The sequence below is a fragment of the Pseudophryne corroboree genome, chromosome 2 (assembly GCF_028390025.1).
Source record: "Pseudophryne corroboree isolate aPseCor3 chromosome 2, aPseCor3.hap2, whole genome shotgun sequence".
Classification (NCBI taxonomy): Eukaryota; Metazoa; Chordata; class Amphibia; order Anura; family Myobatrachidae; genus Pseudophryne; species Pseudophryne corroboree.
The window spans coordinates 517679399-517701399 of NC_086445.1; the positions used below are offsets into that span (position 1 = coordinate 517679399).

At 47.2% G+C, this 22001-nt stretch overlaps 1 protein-coding gene across 1 annotated transcript in view; it reads right to left on the reverse strand.

Annotated features, from left to right (window-relative positions):
* Positions 1-22001, reverse strand: part of NHSL3 (NHS like 3) — a 124107-nt gene that overhangs the window by 35450 nt on the left and 66656 nt on the right. Inside the window, exon 3 of the mRNA XM_063954132.1 lies at positions 18626-18675. Within this exon, the coding sequence (XP_063810202.1) occupies positions 18626-18675 (50 nt within the window). The remainder of the gene's footprint in view (positions 1-18625; positions 18676-22001) is intronic.

Here is a 22001-nt window from a genome sequence, read left to right on the forward strand (position 1 = left end):
TCTGCATTTCAAGAGGCCGAATGACTGATTAGAAGATTGAAGATGTGTGATACTAATTCAAGACAGCAGTCAGTTTTACATATCACTAATGCAAATATATTTTCTAAGGGGTACAAACAATACTTTTCTTTATTCTGAGAATAAGCAATAAATGTATTGCTTTTCAGTTTCTTTGATTTATTCTATGACATAGAAAATAGGATTTTAATTACCTACTGGTAAATCCTTTTCTCGTAGTCTGTAGAGGATGCTCCTAGTGGACCCGTCTATACCATGGGGTATAGACGGGTCCACTAGGAGCCACTGGCACTTTGAGTTTAATAGTGTGGGCTGGCTCCTCCCTCTATGCCGCTCCTACCAGACTCAATCTAGAAACTGTGCCCAAGGAGACGGACAACTTCGAGAGAAGGATTTTACACAGATAGTGGCGAGATTCACACCAGCTCACACATACAAGGCAAACCAAGCTAACCAGCTTGAAAATGCAGCAACGGCAAGATTATTTAACCAAGTAAGAAAAACAGTGCTTACTGTGAGGGCCAATGTGTGTGTGGTGTTTTTTTTCTGTGGGGAAATTATGGTGTGCCTTGGCAATTTTAAAATATTGTTTGGTGTACCGCGAGTAAAAAAAAGGTTGAAAATCACTGTCCTAGAGGATGCTGGGGTCCATATTAGTACCATGGGGATGTACCAAAGCTCCCAGAACGGGAGGGAGAGCGCGGAGGCTCCTTCAGAACTGATTGACTAAACCTTAGGTCCTCAGAGGCCAAAGTATCGAACCTGTAGAACTTAGCAAACGTGTTCGACCCAGACTAAGTAGCCGCTCGACAAACCTGTTAAGCCGAGACACCCCGGGCAGCCGCCCAGGAAGAACCCACTTTACGAGTTGAGTTGGCCTTAACAGATTTTCTCTATCGTCCTAAGTGGATGCTGGGGTTCCTGAAAGGACCATGGGGAATAGCGGCTCCGCAGGAGACAGGGCACAAAAAAGTAAAGCTTTACTAGGTCAGGTGGTGTGCACTGGCTCCTCCCCCTATGACCCTCCTCCAGACTCCAGTTAGATTTTGTGCCCGAACGAGAAGGGTGCAATCTAGGTGGCTCTCCTAAAGAGCTGCTTAGAGAAAGTTTAGTTTAGGTTTTTTTTTTCTTTACAGTGAGTCCTGCTGGCAACAGGATCACTGCAACGTGGGACTTAGGGGGAAAGTAGTAAACTCACCTGCATGCAGAGTGGATTTGCTGCTTGGCTACTGGACACCATTAGCTCCAGAGGGATCGAACACAGGCCCAGCCGTGGAGTCCGGTCCCGGAGCCGCGCCGCCGACCCCCTTGCAGATGCTGAAGCGTGAAGAGGTCCGGAAACCGGCGGCTGAAGACTCCTCAGTCTTCATAAGGTAGCGCACAGCACTGCAGCTGTGCGCCATTTTCCTCTCAGCACACTTCACTGGGCAGTCACTGAGGGTGCAGAGCGCTGGGGGGGGGCGCTCTGAGAGGCAAATATAAACCTTATACAAGGCTAAAAATACCTCACATATAGCCCATAGGGGCTATATGGAGATATTTAACCCCTGCCTGACTGGAAAAATAGCGGGAGAAGAACCCGCCGAAAAAGGGGCGGGGCCTATCTCCTCAGCACACGGCGCCATTTTCTGTCACAGCTCCGCTGGTCAGAACGGCTCCCAGGTCTCTCCCCTGCACTGCACTACAGAAACAGGGTAAAACAGAGAGGGGGGGCACATTAATGGCTATATATATATATATTAAAGCAGCTATAAGGGAGCACTTAATATAAGGATATCCCTTGTATATATAGCGCTTTGTGGTGTGTGCTGGCAGACTCTCCCTCTGTCTCCCCAAAAGGGCTAGTGGGTCCTGTCTTCATTAGAGCATTCCCTGTGAGTTTGCGGTGTGTGTCGGTACGTGGTGTCGACATGTATGAGGACGATATTGGTGTGGAGGCGGAGCAATTGCCAAATATGCAGATGTCACCCCCCAGGGGGTCGACACCAGAATGGATGCCTTTATTTGTGGAATTACGTGATGGTTTATCTTCCCTTAAACAGTCAGTTGAGGACATGAGGCGGCCGGACAATCAATTAATGCCTGTCCAGGCGCCTCAAACACCGTCAGGGGCTGTAAAACGCCCTTTGCCTCAGTCGGTCGACACAGACCCAGACACGGGCACTGATTCCAGTGACGACGGTAGAAATTCAAACGTATTTTCCAGTAGGGCCACACGTTATATGATTTTGGCAATGAAGGAGACGTTACATTTAGCTGATACTACAGATACCGTAAAACAGGGTATTATGTATGGTGTGAAAAAACTACAAACAGTTTTTCCTGAATCAGAAGAATTAAATGACGTGTGTGATGAAGCGTGGGTTGCTCCTGATAAAAAGTTGATAATTTCAAAAAAGTTATTGGCATTATACCCTTTCCCGCCAGAGGTTAGGGCGCGCTGGGAAACACCCCCTAAGGTGGACAAGGCGCTCACACGCTTATCCAAACAAGTGGCGTTACCCTCTCCTGAGACGGCCGCACTTAAGGATCCATCAGATAGAAAGATGGAAGTTATTCAAAAGAATATATACACACATGCAGGTGTTATACTACGACCAGCTATAGCAACTGCCTGGATGTGCAGTGCTGGAGTAGTTTGGTCAGAATCCCTGATTGAAAATATTGATACCCTAGATAGGGACAATGTTTTACTGTCGTTAGAACAAATAAAGGATGCATTTATCTATATGCGTGATGCACAGAGGGATATTTGCACACTGGCATCTCGGGTGAGTGCTATGTCCATTTCAGCCAGAAGAGCCTTATGGACACGACAGTGGACAGGCGATGCGGATTCAAAACGTCACATGGAGGTTTTGCCGTATAAAGGGGAGGAGTTATTTGGAGTTGGTCTATCAGACTTGGTGGCCACGGCTACTGCCGGGAAATCCACTTTTTTACCTCAAGTCACTCCCCAACAGAGAAAGGCACCGACCTTTCAACCGCAGCCTTTTCGCTCCTACAAAAATAAGAGAGCAAAGGGCTTGTCGTACCTGCCACGAGGCAGAGGAAGAGGGAAGAGACACCAACAGGCAGCTCCTTCCCAGGAACAGAAGCCCTCCCCGGCTCCTGCAAAAACCTCAGCATGACGCTGGGGCCTCTCAAGCGGACTCGGGGACAGTGGGGGGCCGTCTCAAAAATTACAGCGCGCAGTGGGCTCACTCGCAGGTAGACCCCTGGATCCTGCAGATAATATCTCAGGGGTACAGGTTGGAATTAGAGACGGATCCTCCTCATCGTTTCCTGAAGTCTGCCTTACCAACCGTCTCTTCCGAAAGGGAGAGGGTGTTGGAAGCCATTCACAAGCTGTACGCTCAGCAGGTGATAGTCAAAGTACCCCTATTACAACAAGGAAAGGGGTATTATTCCACTCTATTTGTGGTACCGAAGCCGGATGGCTCGGTAAGGCCTATTCTAAATCTGAAGTCCTTGAACCTCTACATAAAAAAGTTCAAGTTCAAGATGGAGTCACTCAGAGCAGTGATAGCGAACCTGGAAGAAGGGGACTTTATGGTATCCTTGGACATCAAGGATGCGTATCTACACGTTCCGATTTACCCCGCACACCAGGGGTACCTCAGGTTCATTGTTCAAAACTGTCACTATCAGTTTCAGACGCTGCCGTTCGGATTGTCCACGGCGCCTCGGGTCTTTACCAAGGTAATGGCCGAGATGATGATTCTTCTTCGAAGAAAAGGCGTATTAGTTATCCCATACTTGGACGATCTCCTAATAAGGGCAAGGTCCAGAGAACAGCTGGAGACAGCTTTAGCACTATCTCAAGAGGTGCTAAGACAACACGGGTGGATTCTGAATATTCCAAAATCCCATTTAATCCCGACAACTCGTCTGCTGTTCCTAGGAATGATTCTGGACACGGTTCAGAAAAAGGTTTTCCTTCCAGAGGAAAAAGCCAAGGAGTTATCCGATCTGGTCAGGAACCTCCTAAAACCAGGAAAAGTGTCAGTACATCAATGCACAAGAGTCCTGGGAAAAATGGTGGCTTCTTACGAAGCAATTCCATTCGGCAGATTCCATGCAAGAATATTCCAAAGGGATCTGTTGGACAAATGGTCAGGGTCGCATCTGCAGATGCACCTGCGAATAACCCTGTCACCAAAGACAAGGGTGTCACTTCTGTGGTGGTTGCAGAAGGCTCACCTATTAGAAGGCCGCAGATTCGGCATTCAGGATTGGATCCTGGTGACCACGGACGCCAGCCTGAGAGGCTGGGGAGCAGTCACACAAGGAAGAAACTTCCAGGGAGTATGGACGAGTCTGGAAAAGTCTCTTCACATAAACATTCTGGAACTAAGAGCAATCTACAATGCTCTAAGCCAGGCGGAACTTCTCCTGCAAGGAAAGCCGGTGTTGATTCAGTCGGACAACATCACGGCGGTCGCCCATGTAAACAGGCAGGGCGGCACAAGAAGCAGGAGTGCAATGGCAGAAGCTGCCAAGATTCTTCGCTGGGCGGAGAATCACGTGATAGCACTGTCAGCAGTGTTCATCCCGGGCGTGGACAACTGGGAAGCAGACTTCCTCAGCAGACACGATCTTCATCCGGGAGAGTGGGGTCTACATCCAGAAGTCTTCAACATGTTAATAGACCGTTGGGAAAGACCAATTGTAGACATGATGGCGTCTCGCCTCAACAAGAAACTGGACAAATATTGCGCCAGGTCAAGAGATCCACAGGCAATAGCTGTGGACGCACTGGTAACTCCTTGGGTGTACCAGTCAGTGTATGTGTTTCCTCCTCTGCCGCTCATACCAAAGGTATTGAAGATCATACGGCAAAGAAGAGTAAGAACAATACTAGTGGTTCCGGATTGGCCGAGAAGGACTTGGTATCCGGAACTTCAAGAGATGCTCACGGACGAACCGTGGCCTCTACCTCTGAGAAGGGACCTGCTACAGCAGGGTCCCTGTCTTTTTCAAGACTTACCGCGGCTGCGTTTGACGGCATGGCGGTTGAACGCCAGATCCTAAAAGGGAAAGGCATTCCAGAAGAAGTCATTCCTACCTTGATTAAGGCACGGAAGGAAGTCACCGTGAAACATTATCACCGCATTTGGCGAAAATATGTAGCGTGGTGCGAGGATCGGAGGTTTCCGACGGAGGAATTCCAACTGGGTCGTTTCCTACATTTCCTGCAATCAGGATTATCTATGGGTCTCAAATTGGGATCCATTAAGGTTCAAATTTCGGCCCTGTCAATATTCTTCCAAAAAGAATTGGCCTCTGTCCCTGAGGTCCAGACTTTTGTCAAGGGAGTACTGCATATACAGCCTCCTGTGGTGCCTCCGGTGGCACCGTGGGATCTAAATGTAGTTTTAGATTTCCTCAAATCCCATTGGTTTGAACCATTGAAAAAGGTGGATTTGAAATATCTCACATTGAAAGTGACTATGTTACTAGCCCTGGCCTCTGCCAGGAGAGTATCTGAATTGGCGGCTTTATCTTATAAAAGTCCTTATCTAATCTTCCATTCGGATAGGGCAGAACTGCGGACTCGTCCGCATTTTCTCCCTAAAGTGGTATCAGCATTTCATCTGAACCAACCTATTGTGGTGCCTGCGGCCACTAGCGACTTGGAGGACTCCAAGTTGTTGGACGTTGTCAGAGCCTTAAAAATATACATTGCAAGGACGGCTGGAGTCAGAAAATCTGACTCGCTGTTTATATTGTATGCACCCAACAAGTTGGGCGCACCTGCTTCTAAGCAGTCGATTGCTCGTTGGATTTGTAACACAATTCAACTTGCACATTCTGTGGCAGGCCTGCCACAGCCTAAAACTGTAAAAGCCCACTCCACAAGGAAGGTGGGCTCATCTTGGGCGGCTGCCCGAGGGGTCTCGGCATTACAACTCTGCCGAGCAGCTACGTGGTCGGGGGAGAACACGTTTGTAAAATTTTACAAATTTGATACCCTGGCAAAGGAGGACCTGGAGTTCTCTCATTCGGTGCTGCAGAGTCATCCGCACTCTCCCGCCCGTTTGGGAGCTTTGGTATAATCCCCATGGTCCTTTCAGGAACCCCAGCATCCACTTAGGACGATAGAGAAAATAAGAATTTACTTACCGATAATTCTATTTCTCGGAGTCCGTAGTGGATGCTGGGCGCCCATCCCAAGTGCGGATTATCTGCAATACTTGTACATAGTTATTGTTAACTAATTCGGGTTATTGTTAAGGAGCCATCTTTAAGAGGCCCTTTCTGTTGTCATACTGTTAACTGGGTTTAGATCACAAGTTGTACGGTGTGATTGGTGTGGCTGGTATGAGTCTTACCCGGGATTCAAAATGCCTCCCTTATTGTGTATGCTCGTCCGGGCACAGTACCTAACTGGAGTCTGGAGGAGGGTCATAGGGGGAGGAGCCAGTGCACACCACCTGACCTAGTAAAGCTTTACTTTTTTGTGCCCTGTCTCCTGCGGAGCCGCTATTCCCCATGGTCCTTTCAGGAACCCCAGCATCCACTACGGACTCCGAGAAATAGAATTATCGGTAAGTAAATTCTTATTTTGGACATGGCAATCCTGGATAGTGAACCTGATCCAGCGAGAGATCGTCTGCTTAGACGCAGGACACCCAAGTTTCTTGGGATCATACAGGACAAACAGAGTCCGATTTTCTGTGACAAGCAGTCCTCTTCACATAAATTTTCAGAGCCATTACAACATCCAAGGACTGATGGAAATGAGGAGTCAGTAGCAACTGGCACCACAATAGGTTGGTTGATATGAAAAGCCGACACAACCTTTGGAAGGAATTGCTGACGTGTCCGGAGCTCAGCTCTATCTTCATGGAAGATCAAGTAAGGACTTTTACAAGACAAAGCCCCCAACTCCGACACGTCTAGCAGAAGCTAAGGCCAACAAAGTGACAGCCTTCCACGTGAGAAATTTGACCTCAATCTCCTGTAGAGGCTCGAACCAATCCGACTGGAGGAACTGCAACACTACGTTAAGGTCCTACGGTCCCGTAGATGGCACAGAGTGAGGCTGGATGTGCAGAACCCCTTTCAAAAAAGTCTGAACCTCAGGGAGGGCAGCCAGTTGTTTCTGGAAGAAAATGGATACGGACAAAATCTGGACCTCTATGGATCCCAAACGCAGGCCCATATCCACACCTGCTTGCAGGAAGAGGAGAAACCGTCCCAGCTGAAACTCCACCGTAGGAAACTTCTTGGATTCACACCAAGACACATACCTTTTCCAAATGCGATTGTAACGTTTAGACGTAACTCCTTTCCTAGCCTGTATCAGGGTAGGAATAACCGTGTTCGGAATGCCCTTCTGAGCTAATATCTGGCGTTCAACCTTCATGCCGTCAAATGTAGCCATGTTAAGTCTTGATAAGCGAACGGCCCCTGTTGCAGAAGGTCCTCCCGAAGAGGAAGAAGCCTCAGATCTTCCAGCAGTAGGTCCAGAAGATCTGCGTACCAAGCCCTTCTTGGCCAGTCCGAAGCAAAGAGGATAGCCTGAACTCTTGATCTCTTTATGATTTAGGAATCCTTGGAATGAGTGGAAGTGGAGGAAACACGTACACTGGCTGGAATGCCCACTAGGTCACCAGGGTGTCCACCGCCACTGCTTGCGGGTCTCTCGACCTGGAACAATACCTCCGAAGCTTCCTGTTGAGACGTGAGGCCATCATGTCTATTTGAGGTACACCTCAAAGATTTGTCACCTCCGGATGGAGGCCCCACTCTCCTGGATAGAGATCGTGTCTGCTGAGGAAGTCCCCTTCCCAGTTGTCTACTCTCGGAATGAAGATTGCCGACAGCGCCAATGCGTGCCTTTCTGCCCAGAGGAGGATCCTTTTTACCTCTGACATTGCAGCTCTGCTCTTCGTTCCGCCTTGGCGGTTTATGTAGGCCACCATCGTTACATTGTCCGACTGTACTTGAATGGCACGATCTTGCAGAAGATGTGCCGCTTGGAGAAGACCATTGTACACGGCTCTTAGTTCCAGAATGTTTATTGGAAGACTGGATTCCAGGCTTGACCACCTTCCTTGGAAGGTTTCCCCTTGAGTGACTGCGCCCCAACCCCCAGAGACTTGCGTCTGTGGTAAGAAGGATCCAGTCCTGAATCCCGAACCTGCGGCCCTCCAGAAGGTGAGACATTTGCAGCTACCAGAGGAGTGAAATCCTTGCTTTCAGCGATAGACGTATCCTCAGGTGCATATGTAGATGAGACCCCGACCACTTGTCTAGGAGATCCAGTTGGAAGGATCGAGCATTAAAAATCTTCCGTACTGTAGAGCCTCGTAGGAGGCAAACATCTTCCCCAGAAGGCGAATGCACTGATGAACAGATACCCGGGGTGGCTTCAGGACATCCCAGACCATTGTTTGAATCACCAACGCTTTTTCCTCCGGTAGAAACACCCTCTGCACTTCTGTGTCGAGGATCATTCCCAAGAAAGACAATCTCCTTGTCGGCTCCAAATGTGACTTCGGAAGGTTCAGGATTTAACCATGTTCCCTGAGCAGTCGAGTCGTGAGAGCAATGGACTGCAATAAGGTTTCCCTGGTTGACGCCTTTATCAGCAGATCGTCCAGATATGAAATTATGTTCACTACCTGTCTGCGGAAGAGAATCATTATCTCTGCCATCACCTTGGTGAACACCCTCGGTGCCGTGGAGAGACCGAATGGTAGTGCCTGAAACTGATAGTGACTGTCTAACAGTGCAAACCTGAGATAAGCCTGGTGTGGCGGCCAAATCGGAATGTGGAGGTACGCATCCTTGATATCCAGGGATACCAGAAACTCCCCCCTCCTCAAGACCTGAGATCACTGCTCTCAGAGACTCCATTTTGAATTTGAACTCCCTCAGATAAGGGATTAACGATTTCAAGTTCAAAATCGGTCTGACCAAACCATCTGGTTTTGGTACTACGAGAAAGTAACGAATAGTAACCCTTGTTTTGCATATGCGGTGGAACTGTAACAATGACCGCTGACCTTTCCAATTTTTTAATGGCTTCCTGTAAGATAGCCCTGTCCGTCAGTAACGCTGGCAAGCCTGATTTGAAGAGTCATTGAGACGGGAGTTCTTGAAACTCCAGTCTGTACCCCTGGGATACAATATCATGTACCCAAGAATCCAAGCCGGACGACACCCAGACGTGGCTGAAACGTCTGAGCCTCGCACCCACAGACCGTCCTCCAGGCTGTGCGGTCCACCGTCATCTTCAGGCTTTTGAGGAACCAGAAGCAGGCTTCTGGTCCTGGGAGCCTACAGGTGCAGGCTTTTTGGATTTTGCACGCTCACCTCTAAAAGTAGGTGGTAGGGGGCTTGGACTTTTTTTGTCTTAGCGGTCCGAAAGGACTGCGATGCGGATGAAGAAAAGGGTTTCTTTGTAGAAGGCGTAGCGGAGGGAAGAAACGGTGACTTACCTGCGGTTGCCGTGGAAATCCACGCATCCAACGCTTCCCCAAACAGAGCCTGACCTGTGTATAGTAGGTTCTCCACACTTCTTCTGGATTCTGCGTCTGCCGACCATTGGCGTAGCTAGAGTCCCCTGCGAACGGAGACAGACATGGAGGAACAGTGCATTTAGCGTACCCAGGTCCTTCATGGATTCCACCATGAACACTGCAGAATCCTGTATGTTACGTAAAAACAGTTCAATGTCACTTCTATCCATTGTATTTAAGTCTTCTAGTAACGTGCCTGACCACTTTTACTATAGTTTTTTAAATCCATGCACAGGCAATAGTAGAACCAAACCAAAAGTGAGACTAGAGTGCGCTGTCAACGGCAGCCTGTACAGGGAGGGTGAATTCCCTTAAATATATAGACAAGAAAAGAGAATAGGTACTGGCGCCGGCTGTAGATCAAAACATAATAGACAGCTAGATCAATGTATAAAATACAAATGGTCCTGAGGAAGCTGGCACCCATTAGACCAGTGAAACGCGTTGGATTACCCGTAGGACCAAAAGTATCAGCACCCTCATCCACCTCCTGGCGATATTTGGACCTATTTGCATCCACTGGATACAAATCCGACACAAGTCATCTACAGACCCGGACCCATCCCCATCTGCTATTTGGTTTCTATTGCAAGAGACACCTAAGGGGACTCTATCCGGAAACAAGTCTGGTAATAATATCACACCAAATTTAACTTGTGAGCAACTGTGGACTAGTGTCCTAGCCAGGGACTGTGGACATTATACTTGAAAGGGTTAAATTGTGGCATCGTATATTTTTATTTGGGATATCAGCAATTGCTTTTGTTTTACTATTGAGGAATAGGAAAACCTCTTTTTTATGAATGTGTAATAAAATTAACCATTTGTATTTTATACATTGATCTAGCTGTCTATTATGTTTTGATCTACAGCCGGCGCCAGTACCTATTCTCTTTACAGGCAATAGTAGGCCTTAATGCCATCCTTGAAGCAGTGTATATGGATTTAAACGTAGTGTCAATCTTACGATCAGCCGGTTCTTTTAACGCGGTAGATCCAGGGACAAGTAAAACCACCTTTTTTGACAGTCTGGAGACATAGGGGTATATGCAATAGCGGGCGAATTCGCGGCAATTATCGCCGTTTTTTCAATTCGACCAAATTCGCCAGGTGAATTCCGGAAGGTGGCTTCCGGAATTCACCATATGCAATGAAAAACGGATTCGCCAGAGTCGCGGGCGAAAATCGGCCGATTTGGCGGATTTTGCCGCGATTTTAAAAAACGGGGAAAAACCCGAAAAAAAAATGGCGTGGGGTCCCCCCTCCAAAGCATAACCAGCCTCGGGCTCATCGAGCTGGTCCTGGTTCTAAAAATGCAGGGGGAAAAATCGGCCAGGGATCCCCCGTATTTTTAAAACCAGCACCGGGCTCTGCGCCTGATGCTGGTGCCAAAAATACGGGGGACAAAAAGAGTAGGGGTCCCCCGTATTTTTAACACCAGCATCGGGCTCCACTAGCTGGACAGATAATGCCACAGCCGGGGGTCACTTTTATGCCGTGCCCTGCGGCCGTGGCATCAAATATCCAACTAGTCACCCCTGGCCGGGGTACCCTGGGGGAGTGGGGACCCCTTCAATCAAGGGGTCCCCCCCCCAGCCACCCAAGGGCCAGTGGTGAAGCCCGAGGCTGTCCCCCCCCCCATCCAATGGGCTGCGGATGGGGGGGCTGATAGCCTTTGTGATAAAATAAAAGATATTGTTTTTTCCATTAGTACTACAAGTCCCAGCAAGCCTCCCCCGCAAGCTGGTACTTGGAGAACCACAAGTACCAGCATGCGGGAGAAAAACGGGCCCGCTGGTACCTGTATTACTACTGGGAAAAAAATACCCAAATAAAAACAGGACACACACACCTTGATAGTAAAACTTTATTTCATACGCCGACACACACATACTTACCTGTGTTGACACGCCGACTGCAACGATCTCCGACGATCCGAGGGTACCTGTCAAAAAATTATACTCACCTTCCAGCGTCCAGAGGTCCAGGTCCAGAGGTAAATCCACGTACTTTGTAAAAAAACAAACCGAACACGATCCACCGGACTAATGAAAGGGGTCCAATGTTTTCACATTAGACTCCTTTCCCCGAATGCCGGGACATCACGTGACTCCTGTCACTGATGTCCCTTCAGCCAATCAGGAAGCGCTACTGCCGTGGCGCTTACCTGATTGGCTGGACGCCGTCTGTACTCTGACAGCGCCTCGCAAAGCCGCTCCATTACTTTCAATGGTGGGAACTTTGCGGCTAGCGGTGGGGTCACCCGCCGGTCAGCCGCTGACCGGCGGGTGACCTCACCGCTAGCCGCTAAGTTCCCACCATTGAATATAATGGAGGGAGCTGTGCGATGCGCTGTCACAGCGATCAGCCAATCAGGTGAGCGCAACGAAGTTGCGCTTCCTGATTGGCTTAGAGACCTGTCAGTGACAGCTGTCACTGACAGGTCTCAATCGTGGAAAGGTGTCCCATGTGTCAGCATGGGACCCCTTTCAGTCCGTTCTGGAGCGGGTATTTGCGTTTTCTTTTTTTGCCAAGTACGTGGATTTATCTCTGGACCCTGAGGTGAGTATATTGAACTTTGCTTTTCAGGTATCCGTGGATTCTACATGGAGAAGAGGACCGATGTCGGCGTGTGAACATAGGTAAGTATGTGTGTGTCGGTAGTGTGAAATAAAGTTTTACTGTCGACGGTGTGTGTGTCCTGTTTTTATTTGGGTATTTTTTTCCCAGTAGTACTACAGGTACCAGCGGGCCCGCTTTTCTCCCGCATGCTGGTACTTGTGGTTCTCCAAGTACCAGCTTGCGGGGGAGGCTTGCTGGGACTTGTAGTACTAATGGAAAAAACAATATCTTTTTTTTATCACAAAAGGCTATCAGCCCCCCCATCCGCAGCCCATTGGATGGGGGGAGACAGCCTCGGGCTTCACCCCTGGCCCTTGGGTGGCTGGGGGGGGGGGACCCCTTGATTGAAGGGGTCCCCACTCCCCCAGGGTACCCCGGCCAGGGGTGACTAGTTGGATATTTGATGCCACGGCCGCAGGGCACGGCATAAAAGTGACCCCCGGCTGTGGCATTATCTGTCCAGCTAGTGGAGCCCGATGCTGGTGTTAAAAATACGGGGGACCCCTACTCTTTTTGTCCCCCGTATTTTTGGCACCAGCACCAGGCGCAGAGCCCGGTGCTGGTTTTAAAAATACGGGGGATCCCCTGTCAATTTTTTCCCCGCATTTTTAGAACCAGGACCAGCTCAATGAGCCCGAGGCTGGTTATGCTTTGGAGGGGGGACCCCACGCCATTTTTTTTTCTGATTTTACCGTTCCAGCAATAAAAAAATAAAAAAAAAAAAAAAATATTTTAAAAAATATATAAATAATATTTGTGCCTCCCCCCCCCAAAAAAAAAAAGTACCTAATCCCTTCTAATATAAATAGATCTGCTATTCCCCCAAAAAAAAACACCAAAAAAAACATGTTTAAAATTTTTTTATTTGTTTTCACCCTCCAAAGTGTGGCGGATTGAAAATGACGAATTTGCTGTCTAAAAGCACTGCTGTCGAATTTCCAAACTTGAATTGAATATGCTTTGGTCGAATTGCAGCACTTGTATCATTGCAGAAAAGTCGAATTTGCAAAAAGTCGAATTTCAAAAAGTCGAATTTTGAAAGTCCGTTTTTTGGTCGGAAAGCACTGCATTGCATAGGCGAATTTTTTTTTTTGGTCGAAAATGACCCGAAATTCGCCAATTTCGGGAATTCGACCACAATTGCATATACCCCATAGGCGTCAACTATGGGTGGGTTTTCCCATCTTTTTCTATCCTCCTCAGGAAAGGGAAAAGCAACCAGAACCCTCTTGGGGATCTGGAATTTTTTCTCCGGGGTTTCCCAGGATTTTTCAAAAAGAGCATTTAATTCTTTAGGCGCAGGAAAGGTTAGCGAGGCTTTCTTATTGTCTGTGAAGTAAGCCTCAACCTGCTCAGGTGGTGTGTCAGTAATGTTTAACACATCTCTAATGGCCTCAATCATGAGCTTCATCCCCTTAGCCAGGGATGCCGCCCCCCTCAGCACATCCCCATCACCGTCTGCCATGTCAGAGTCAGTATCCGTGTCATCAAGCATAATCTGGGCAAGTGCATGTTTCTTTGGGAATATGCTAGGGGATTGAGAATGAATAGAAACATAACCTGACCAAACAGCGATAGAATTCTTTAAAACCTTTTCCGTCTCAGTATAAGCTACCCTAGTAGAGATCTGAGATATCATTCCCATAATAGATGTCAGCCATTCTGGCTCATTAATAGGAATCTGAGATAATGCATTACATTCCTGGGTACATGGAATGGATTCTTCTGGAGAAGAAATATCCTCTGCAGCATAAGACACAGAGTCCCTGGACATGGCTATGTGAGAAACATACTAACACAGGAAAATGTCAGTTTTTCCCCCAAGAACTTTCAGAGAAACACAGAGCTTGGAGCCAGCCTACACACAGCGCTTAATAAGGCAGATATAACAAAATACCTGGCGCTGACTGTGTACCCTTAATAGACTACACAGGAATTTACAGCCCCCCCCCCCCCCTTCTACAACCCCTTGGTACCGCACAGGATAGCTGGAGTCGTGTGGAGGGACAGCTCTCCCTCTCAGCGTCTCTTCAGCTGGATCTGCAGGGAGGAAAATGGCGCTGAACGCTGCTGGGTCTGCTCTGAGAAGCTCCGCCCCCTAAAACATGGCGCTGCTTCCGCTTTTGCATTTTTTTTACTGGCCTGATGTATGGTGCTGGCAGCGTTACCAAGGTTCCTGAGTGACCAGTGTAGGATATAGGCGCTGGCTCAGGGCGCCCCTCATAGCGCCGCACTGTGTACCGCTGAGCCTCCGGAGCGCAGTTAGTACTGCGCCTCCCGCCCTGTTGCCGCCATCTTCACTCCGGCTTGCCGGGGTGCCGGTGACTCACTCGCCACCGGAATCTTCTGGCTGTTAGGGGGTGGCGGCATGCTGCGGGAATTTACAGCCCCCCCCTTCTACAACCCCTTGGTACCGCACAGGATAGCTGGAGTCGTGTGGAGGGACAGCTCTCCCTCTCAGCGTCTCTTCAGCTGGATCTGCAGGGAGGAAAATGGCGCTGAACGCTGCTGGGTCTGCTCTGAGAAGCTCCGCCCCCTAAAACATGGCGATGCTTCCGCTTTTGCATTTTTTTTACTGGCCTGATGTATGGTGCTGGCAGCGTTACCAAGGCTCCTGACAGCCTGAGTGACCAGTGTAGGATATAGGCGCTGGCTCAGGGCGCCCCTCATAGCGCCGCACTGTGTACCGCTGAGCCTCCGGAGCGCAGTTAGTACTGCGCTCCCGCCCTGTTGCCGCCATCTTCACTCCGGCGTGCCGGTGACTCACTCGCCACCGGAATCTTCTGGCTGTTAGGGGGTGGCGGCATGCTGCGGGAGTGAGCGGTCGCCTCGGGCGGCTAACTATCATCACCCTCAGGAGCTCAGTGTCCTGTCAGCAGAGATAGTGGCCATTAACCTGTCATGGTTGGACACTACAATCCCCCCCCCCCCCCCCCCCCCCCCCCCCGAAGCAGGGAGGCTGTTACCAGCAGCCTTCCTGTGCCTAAACACTAATGAAAAAAATAAAACTAGAAAAACACCTATGGAGCTCCCCTAGCTGTGACCGGCTCCTTCGGGCACATTTTCTAAAGTCTGGTAGGAGGGGCATAGAGGGAGGAGCCAGCCCACACTATTAAACTCAAGTGCCAGAGGCACATAGTGGACCCGTCTATACCCCATGGTACTAATGTGGACCCCAGCATCCTCTAGGACGTAAGAGAAAAGGCATGTAGGTATACCCGAGACAGTAGCTTTTAATTTAATCACTTTAAGAAGTAATGAAGCATTGTTTCAATGATGTAAGGGTACCAACAAATTTGTCCATGGCAGTAAAGTAGTTAACTTTTGCTAAGTAATTTTAGGTAATCATAGCTGCTTCCATATTCAGTTAAAGGTAAGAAAAGTTTATCCTTTAAATGTTTGGGGGTTTTTTTGCCTTTACTTGGCTGTCGAAAAGAACAAAAGTAGGAGGCAGAGATGCAAATAAGCGTGTTTTGTCAAGATGTGTATTGTATACTTAAATTCATCATAATTTTTGTTAACTTGTTTCTCCAGTATGCTCTGTACTTTTTCTTGCACTGTAATACTTTACTTGGGCAGACTGGGCCCAGTGGAAATGTCTTCCTACGCTGAGTTTTTAATACTGATCGTATCACTCATTGCTTAAATACAATTTTTTATTTTTTTTAAGGTAGGAAGCAGCTCCTGGTAGAAGCAAGACATACTGTACATTTGGAACATGCTGCATTTCTATAGAGTGACATGGCAGATGAAACAATCCCTACATTGTTGACAAGGGATGTTTAATGTTAAAGAGGTTTTCCACTTTGCATTAAATTTTTTCAAAATCACAGCCCTGTCATCGCAACTTTAATTTTGCAGAAGATGCATCAGACATCATCTGCTACATGGAGACCCAAGAAGAGGCAAAGGTGAACAACAGATATGGGACTGCTGGAACCCTGTAAAATTAATGATGGAAGGCCCATGGAGGAGGAGAACCCCATCAAAGTAAGCTTGGGAACACCCACCAAAACACTATTATAGGGAAGAAAAGGAGCCTCACTTAAGTACTTTTTAAGAAAGAGAGGGAGGGAACCCCACTAATGTACTAGTATAGTGAAGGGAGGGAACCCCAACCAAAGCACTGTGATGGGGAAGGGAGGGAACTTTGCTAAAGTACTATAAAGTACTATTATACTCATGAATCCCTTTTTAAAAAGGAAAAATTAGAAAAGGTGCTTATTTAAAAGGCTACATAAAAACCTCTATGCAGAGATGTGTATTTGATACATAACGAATATATTTAGTGTGTTTCTGGTCCACAGGTTGACTGGGGGTTGCCATTAATCTTTTGAACTAAGTTGAAGAAGATGTACTGAGATCAAAGAAAATCCAGCGCTAAATGTTTTTTAAACATTTTTTTTACATTTTTGTGACCTTTTTAGAATTTACAACTGCAGCTTCCTCCACTTCCCTTATATGGATCAGATACGGTTGGAATATGACTGACTTGACTTCACGGCGAGTACCAAAAAAAGGTAGCCATTGCAGTATACAATAGTGTGGCGTGGTCCATTCCCTCCACCTTTTCCATGTATTTTCTCTGTACTTGGGTACATAAAGTACACATCTAGGTACACACTTCCTTCTGCTTGGTACCAGCATCTCTCCCATGTGCCCTTAGCGGGCTTTTTTTATCAGCACAGGTTCCTGCATTGCTGTCTACATATGAGGTGGCACTATTATTGCAAGTCCTTAAGACCGTTTCCAAACTCTGCCATTACAGTCCAGGTTTTAAGGCTATCCATGCATGAGTCCAGATGGTTAAATCTAATTGATACTAATTAAGTCACCTGTGCTCAAGCATGGATATCCTTAAAACCTGAACTATCATGGCACATATTTGGAAACGGTCTTAAGAAACTGACAAAAATGTGTTTGTGTTATTAATGTTAGAGACCCATCTGATGGGAGTCACCTTCACATGATAGATGGGTTTGCATGTTTGGCCAAATCTGCACTAACCACCTTACTTTATACTCCATCTTATGTGCAGAGTTTACTATATCTGTTTTGACAATGCATGTTCTTAGTGCCTAGAGCAGTGGTTCCCAAACTGTGTGCTTAGGCACCCTAGGGTGCTGCGAGGCTCTTGCAAGGGTGCCTTGGGTTGGTGGTCTAGGACCAAAACAAATTACTAATGGTCAAAGTGACAGGCAAAACCAGTGCTGGTGGCTGTCTATCATAAAATATGTGGACAATCAGAAGCACAACTGTACACCACCACACAACTTAACCTAGGATGACCGGTAACACAATTTACCTAAATTTACATTTTCCATATTTATCTATAAATAAAAATGTATCCTAGGGGTGCCGTGAAAAAAATGCTGATACTGTAGGGCGCCATGATTCCGAAAGTTTCGGAACCACTGGCCTAGAGTGTACACCAGCATCTTCTTTTCTCTGCATGGCACTACAAGTCCCAGCCTGGTAGCACCTCTTATGTTTAAAATCAGGGTATAAGATAATAGGCACCTGAGTGGTTTGGAGTATTTGAATTGCTAAGCAAACCAGACATAAATATTACATTTTAGAAACCCATGTGGAGATTTCCCCTTCCCCTATACAGCATACTTTTATTTGAGTGTTAACGGTTTTTGTATTTTTATATTTAACAGTGGACACAAAAATATACGCAAATTATAGTTGGACCCAACTCTGAATAAGGCCCAAAGGGAGTAGTGTGTATGTGTATGTATGTGTATATATATATATATATATATATATATATATATATATATATATACATACACACACACACACACACACACACACACAGGTTGAGTATCCCATATCCAAATATTCCGAAATACGGACTATTCCGAAATACGGACTTTTTTGAGTAAGAGTGAGATAGTGAAACCTTTGTTTTTTGATGGCTCAATGTACACAAACTTTGTTTAATACACAGTTATTAAAAAAATTGTATTAAATGACCTTCAGGCTGGGTGTACAAGGTGTATAAGTAACAAATGTATTCTGTGCTTAGATTTAGGTAACCTTACCATGATATCTCATTATGGTATGCATTTATTCCAAAATACGGAAAAATCCGATATCCAAAATACCTCTGGTCCCAAGCATTTTGGATAAGGGATACTCAACCTGTATATATATATATATATATATATATATATATATATATATATATATATATATATATATATATATTTGTTTTCATTCAACTGAGTGATCAGGAAATTGCGTAGACTGTAGAAATATGTCAGTGTCCTGTATGAAAGTGCAGAGAACTTTCTGTTTTAGTCCTCCAACATTTCCACTACATGAAAATCCCTGTTATCAAGGGAAACTGTAATAAAGCACACGTTTTCTTATTGTAACTGTTCTGTAGTCATCCCAATAAGGGCAGTCTGTCAGACTACTAACAATCATACAGGCAGTGTTACCTCCGAGGTCTTGTCCTCTTCCTGGGAGGGATGCTTGTTTTGCTGTTTTTCTGAGAGAGAAAGTTTTTGGACTTAGAACAGGACTATGAAAACAACACAGGCAGCCAAACAAATCCATTAGCAATGTCACATTTAACAGAAATATCTTAATACAATATACTGTAGGAAAAATAAGAATTTACTTACCGATAATTCTATTTCTCATAGTCCGTAGTGGATGCTGGGACTCCGTAAGGACCATGGGGAATAGCGGCTCCGCAGGAGACTGGGCACAAAAGTAAAAGCTTTAGGATCAGGTGGTGTGCACTGGCTCCTCCCCCTATGACCCTCCTCCAAGCCTCAGTTAGGATACTGTGCCCGGACGAGCGTACATAATAAGGAAGGATATTGAATCCCGGGTAAGACTCATACCAGCCACACCAATCACACCGTACAACCTGTGATCTGAACCCAGTTAACAGTATGATAAACGAAGGAGCCTCTGAAAAGATGGCTCACAACAATAATAACCCGAATTTTGTAACAATAACTATATACAAGTATTGCAGACAATCCGCACTTGGGATGGGCGCCCAGCATCCACTACGGACTATGAGAAATAGAATTATCGGTAAGTAAATTCTTATTTTCTCTAACGTCCTAAGTGGATGCTGGGACTCCGTAAGGACCATGGGGATTATACCAAAGCTCCCAAACGGGCGGGAGAGTGCGGATGACTCTGCAGCACCGAATGAGAGAACTCCAGGTCCTCCTCAGCCAGGGTATCAAATTTGTAGAATTTAGCAAACGTGTTTGCCCCTGACCAAGTAGCTGCTCGGCAAAGTTGTAAAGCCGAGACCCCTCGGGCAGCCGCCCAAGATGAGCCCACCTTCCTTGTGGAATGGGCTTTTACAGATTTTGGCTGTGGCAGGCCTGCCACAGAATGTGCAAGCTGAATTGTACTACAAATCCAACGAGCAATCGTCTGCTTAGAAGCAGGAGCACCCAGCTTGTTGGGTGCATACAGGATAAACAGCGAGTCAGATTTCCTGACTCCAGCCGAACTGGAAATATATATTTTCAGGGCCCTGACTACGTCCAGTAACTTGGAGTCCTCCAAGTCCCTAGTAGCCGCAGGCACCACAATAGGCTGGTTCACGTGAAACGCTGAAACCACCTTTGGGAGAAATTGAGGACGAGTCCTCAATTCTGCCCTATCCGTGTGAAAAATCAGGTAAGGGCTTTTATAAGATAAAGCCGCCAATTCTGAGACACGCCTGGCTGAAGCCAGGGCTAACAGCATTACCACCTTCCATGTGAGATATTTTAATTCCACAGTGGTGAGTGGTTCAAACCAATGTGATTTTAGGAACCCCAAAACCACATTGAGATCCCAAGGTGCCACCGGGGGCACAAAAGGAGGCTGTATATGCAGTACCCCTTTGACAAACGTCTGGACTTCAGGCACAGAAGCCAGTTCTTTTTGGAAGAAAATCGACAGGGCCGAAATTTGAACCTTAATGGACCCTAATTTTAGGCCCATAGACAGTCCTGTTTGCAGGAAATGTAGGAAGCGACCCAGTTGAAATTCCTCTGTAGGGGCCTCTTTGGCCTCACACCACGCAACATATTTTCGCCAAATGCGGTGCTAATGTTTCGCGGTTACATCCTTCCTGGCCTTTATCAGGGTAGGGATGACTTCTTCTGGAATGCCTTTTTCCTTCAGGATCCGGCATTCAACCGCCATGCCGTCAAACGCAGCCGCGGTAAGTCTTGGAACAGACAAGGTCCCTGCTGGAGCAGGTCCTTTCTTAGAGGTAGAGGCCACGGGTCCTCCGTGAGCATCTCTTGAAGTTCCGGGTACCAAGTCCTTCTTGGCCAATCCGGAACCACGAGTATAGTTCTTACTCCTCTCCTTTTTATGATTCTCAGTACTTTTGGTATGAGAGGCAGAGGAGGGAACACATACACTGACTGGTACACCCATGGTGTTACCAGAGCGTCCACCGCTATTGCCTGAGGGTCCCTTGACCTGGCGCAATATCTGTCTAGTTTTTTGTTGAGACGGGACGCCATCATGTCCACCTTTGGTTTTTCCCAACGGTTTACCATCTCTTGGAAGACTTCTGGATGAAGTCCCCACTCCCCCGGGTGAAGGTCGTGTCTGCTGAGGAAGTCCGCTTCCCAGTTGTCCACTCCCGGAATGAACACTGCTGACAGTGCTATCACATGATTCTCCGCCCAGCGAAGAATCCTTGCAGCTTCTGCCATCGCCCTCCTGCTTCTCGTGCCGCCCTGTCTGTTTACGTGGGCGACTGACGTGATGTTGTCCGATTGGATCAATACCGCCTGACCCTGAAGCAGGGGTTTTGCTTGAGTTAGGGCATTGTAAATGGCCCTTAGTTCCAGAATGTTTATATGAAGAGATGTTTCTATGCTTGACCACAAGCCCTGGAAATTTTGTCCCTGTGTGACTGCTCCCCAGCCTCTCAGGCTGGCATCTGTGGTCACCAGGATCCAATCCTGAATGCCGAATCTGCGGCCCTCTAGTAGATGAGCACTCTGCAGCCACCACAGAAGAGACACCCTTGTCCTTGGCGACAGGGTTATCCGCTGATGCATCTGAAGATGCGATCCGGACCATTTGTCCAGAAGATCCCACTGAAACGTTCTTGCATGGAATCTTCCGAATGGAATCGCTTCGTAAGAAGCCACCATTTTTCCCAGGACCCTCGTGCACTGATGCACTGACACCTGGCCTAGTTTTAGGAGATTCCTGACTAGCTCGGATAACTCCCTGGCCTTCTCCTCTGGGAGAAACACCTTTTTCTGGACTGTGTCCAGAATCATTCCTAGGAACAGGAGACGTGTCGTTGGAATCAGCTGCGATTTTGGAATATTTAGAATCCACCCGTGCTGACGTAACACTAACTGAGATAGTGCTACTCCGACTTCTAACTGTTCCCTGGACCTTGCCCTTATCAGGAGATCGTCCAAGTAAGGGATAATTAAAACGCCTTTTCTTCGAAGAAGAATCATCATTTCGGCCATTACCTTGGTAAAGACCCGAGGTGCCGTGGACAATCCAAACGGCAGCGTCTGAAACTGATAATGACAGTTTTGTACTACAAACCTGAGGTACCCTTGGTGAGAAGGGTAGATTGGGACGTGGAGATAAGCATCTTTGATGTCCAGAGACACCATATAGTCCCCTTCTTCCAGGTTTGCTATCACTGCTCTGAGTGACTCCATCTTGAATTTGAACCTCTTTATGTAAGTGTTCAAGGATTTTAGATTTAAAATTGGTCTCACCGAGCCGTCCGGCTTCGGTACCACAAACAGCGTGGAATAATACCCCTTTCCCTGTTGTAGGAGAGGTACCTTGATTATCACCTGC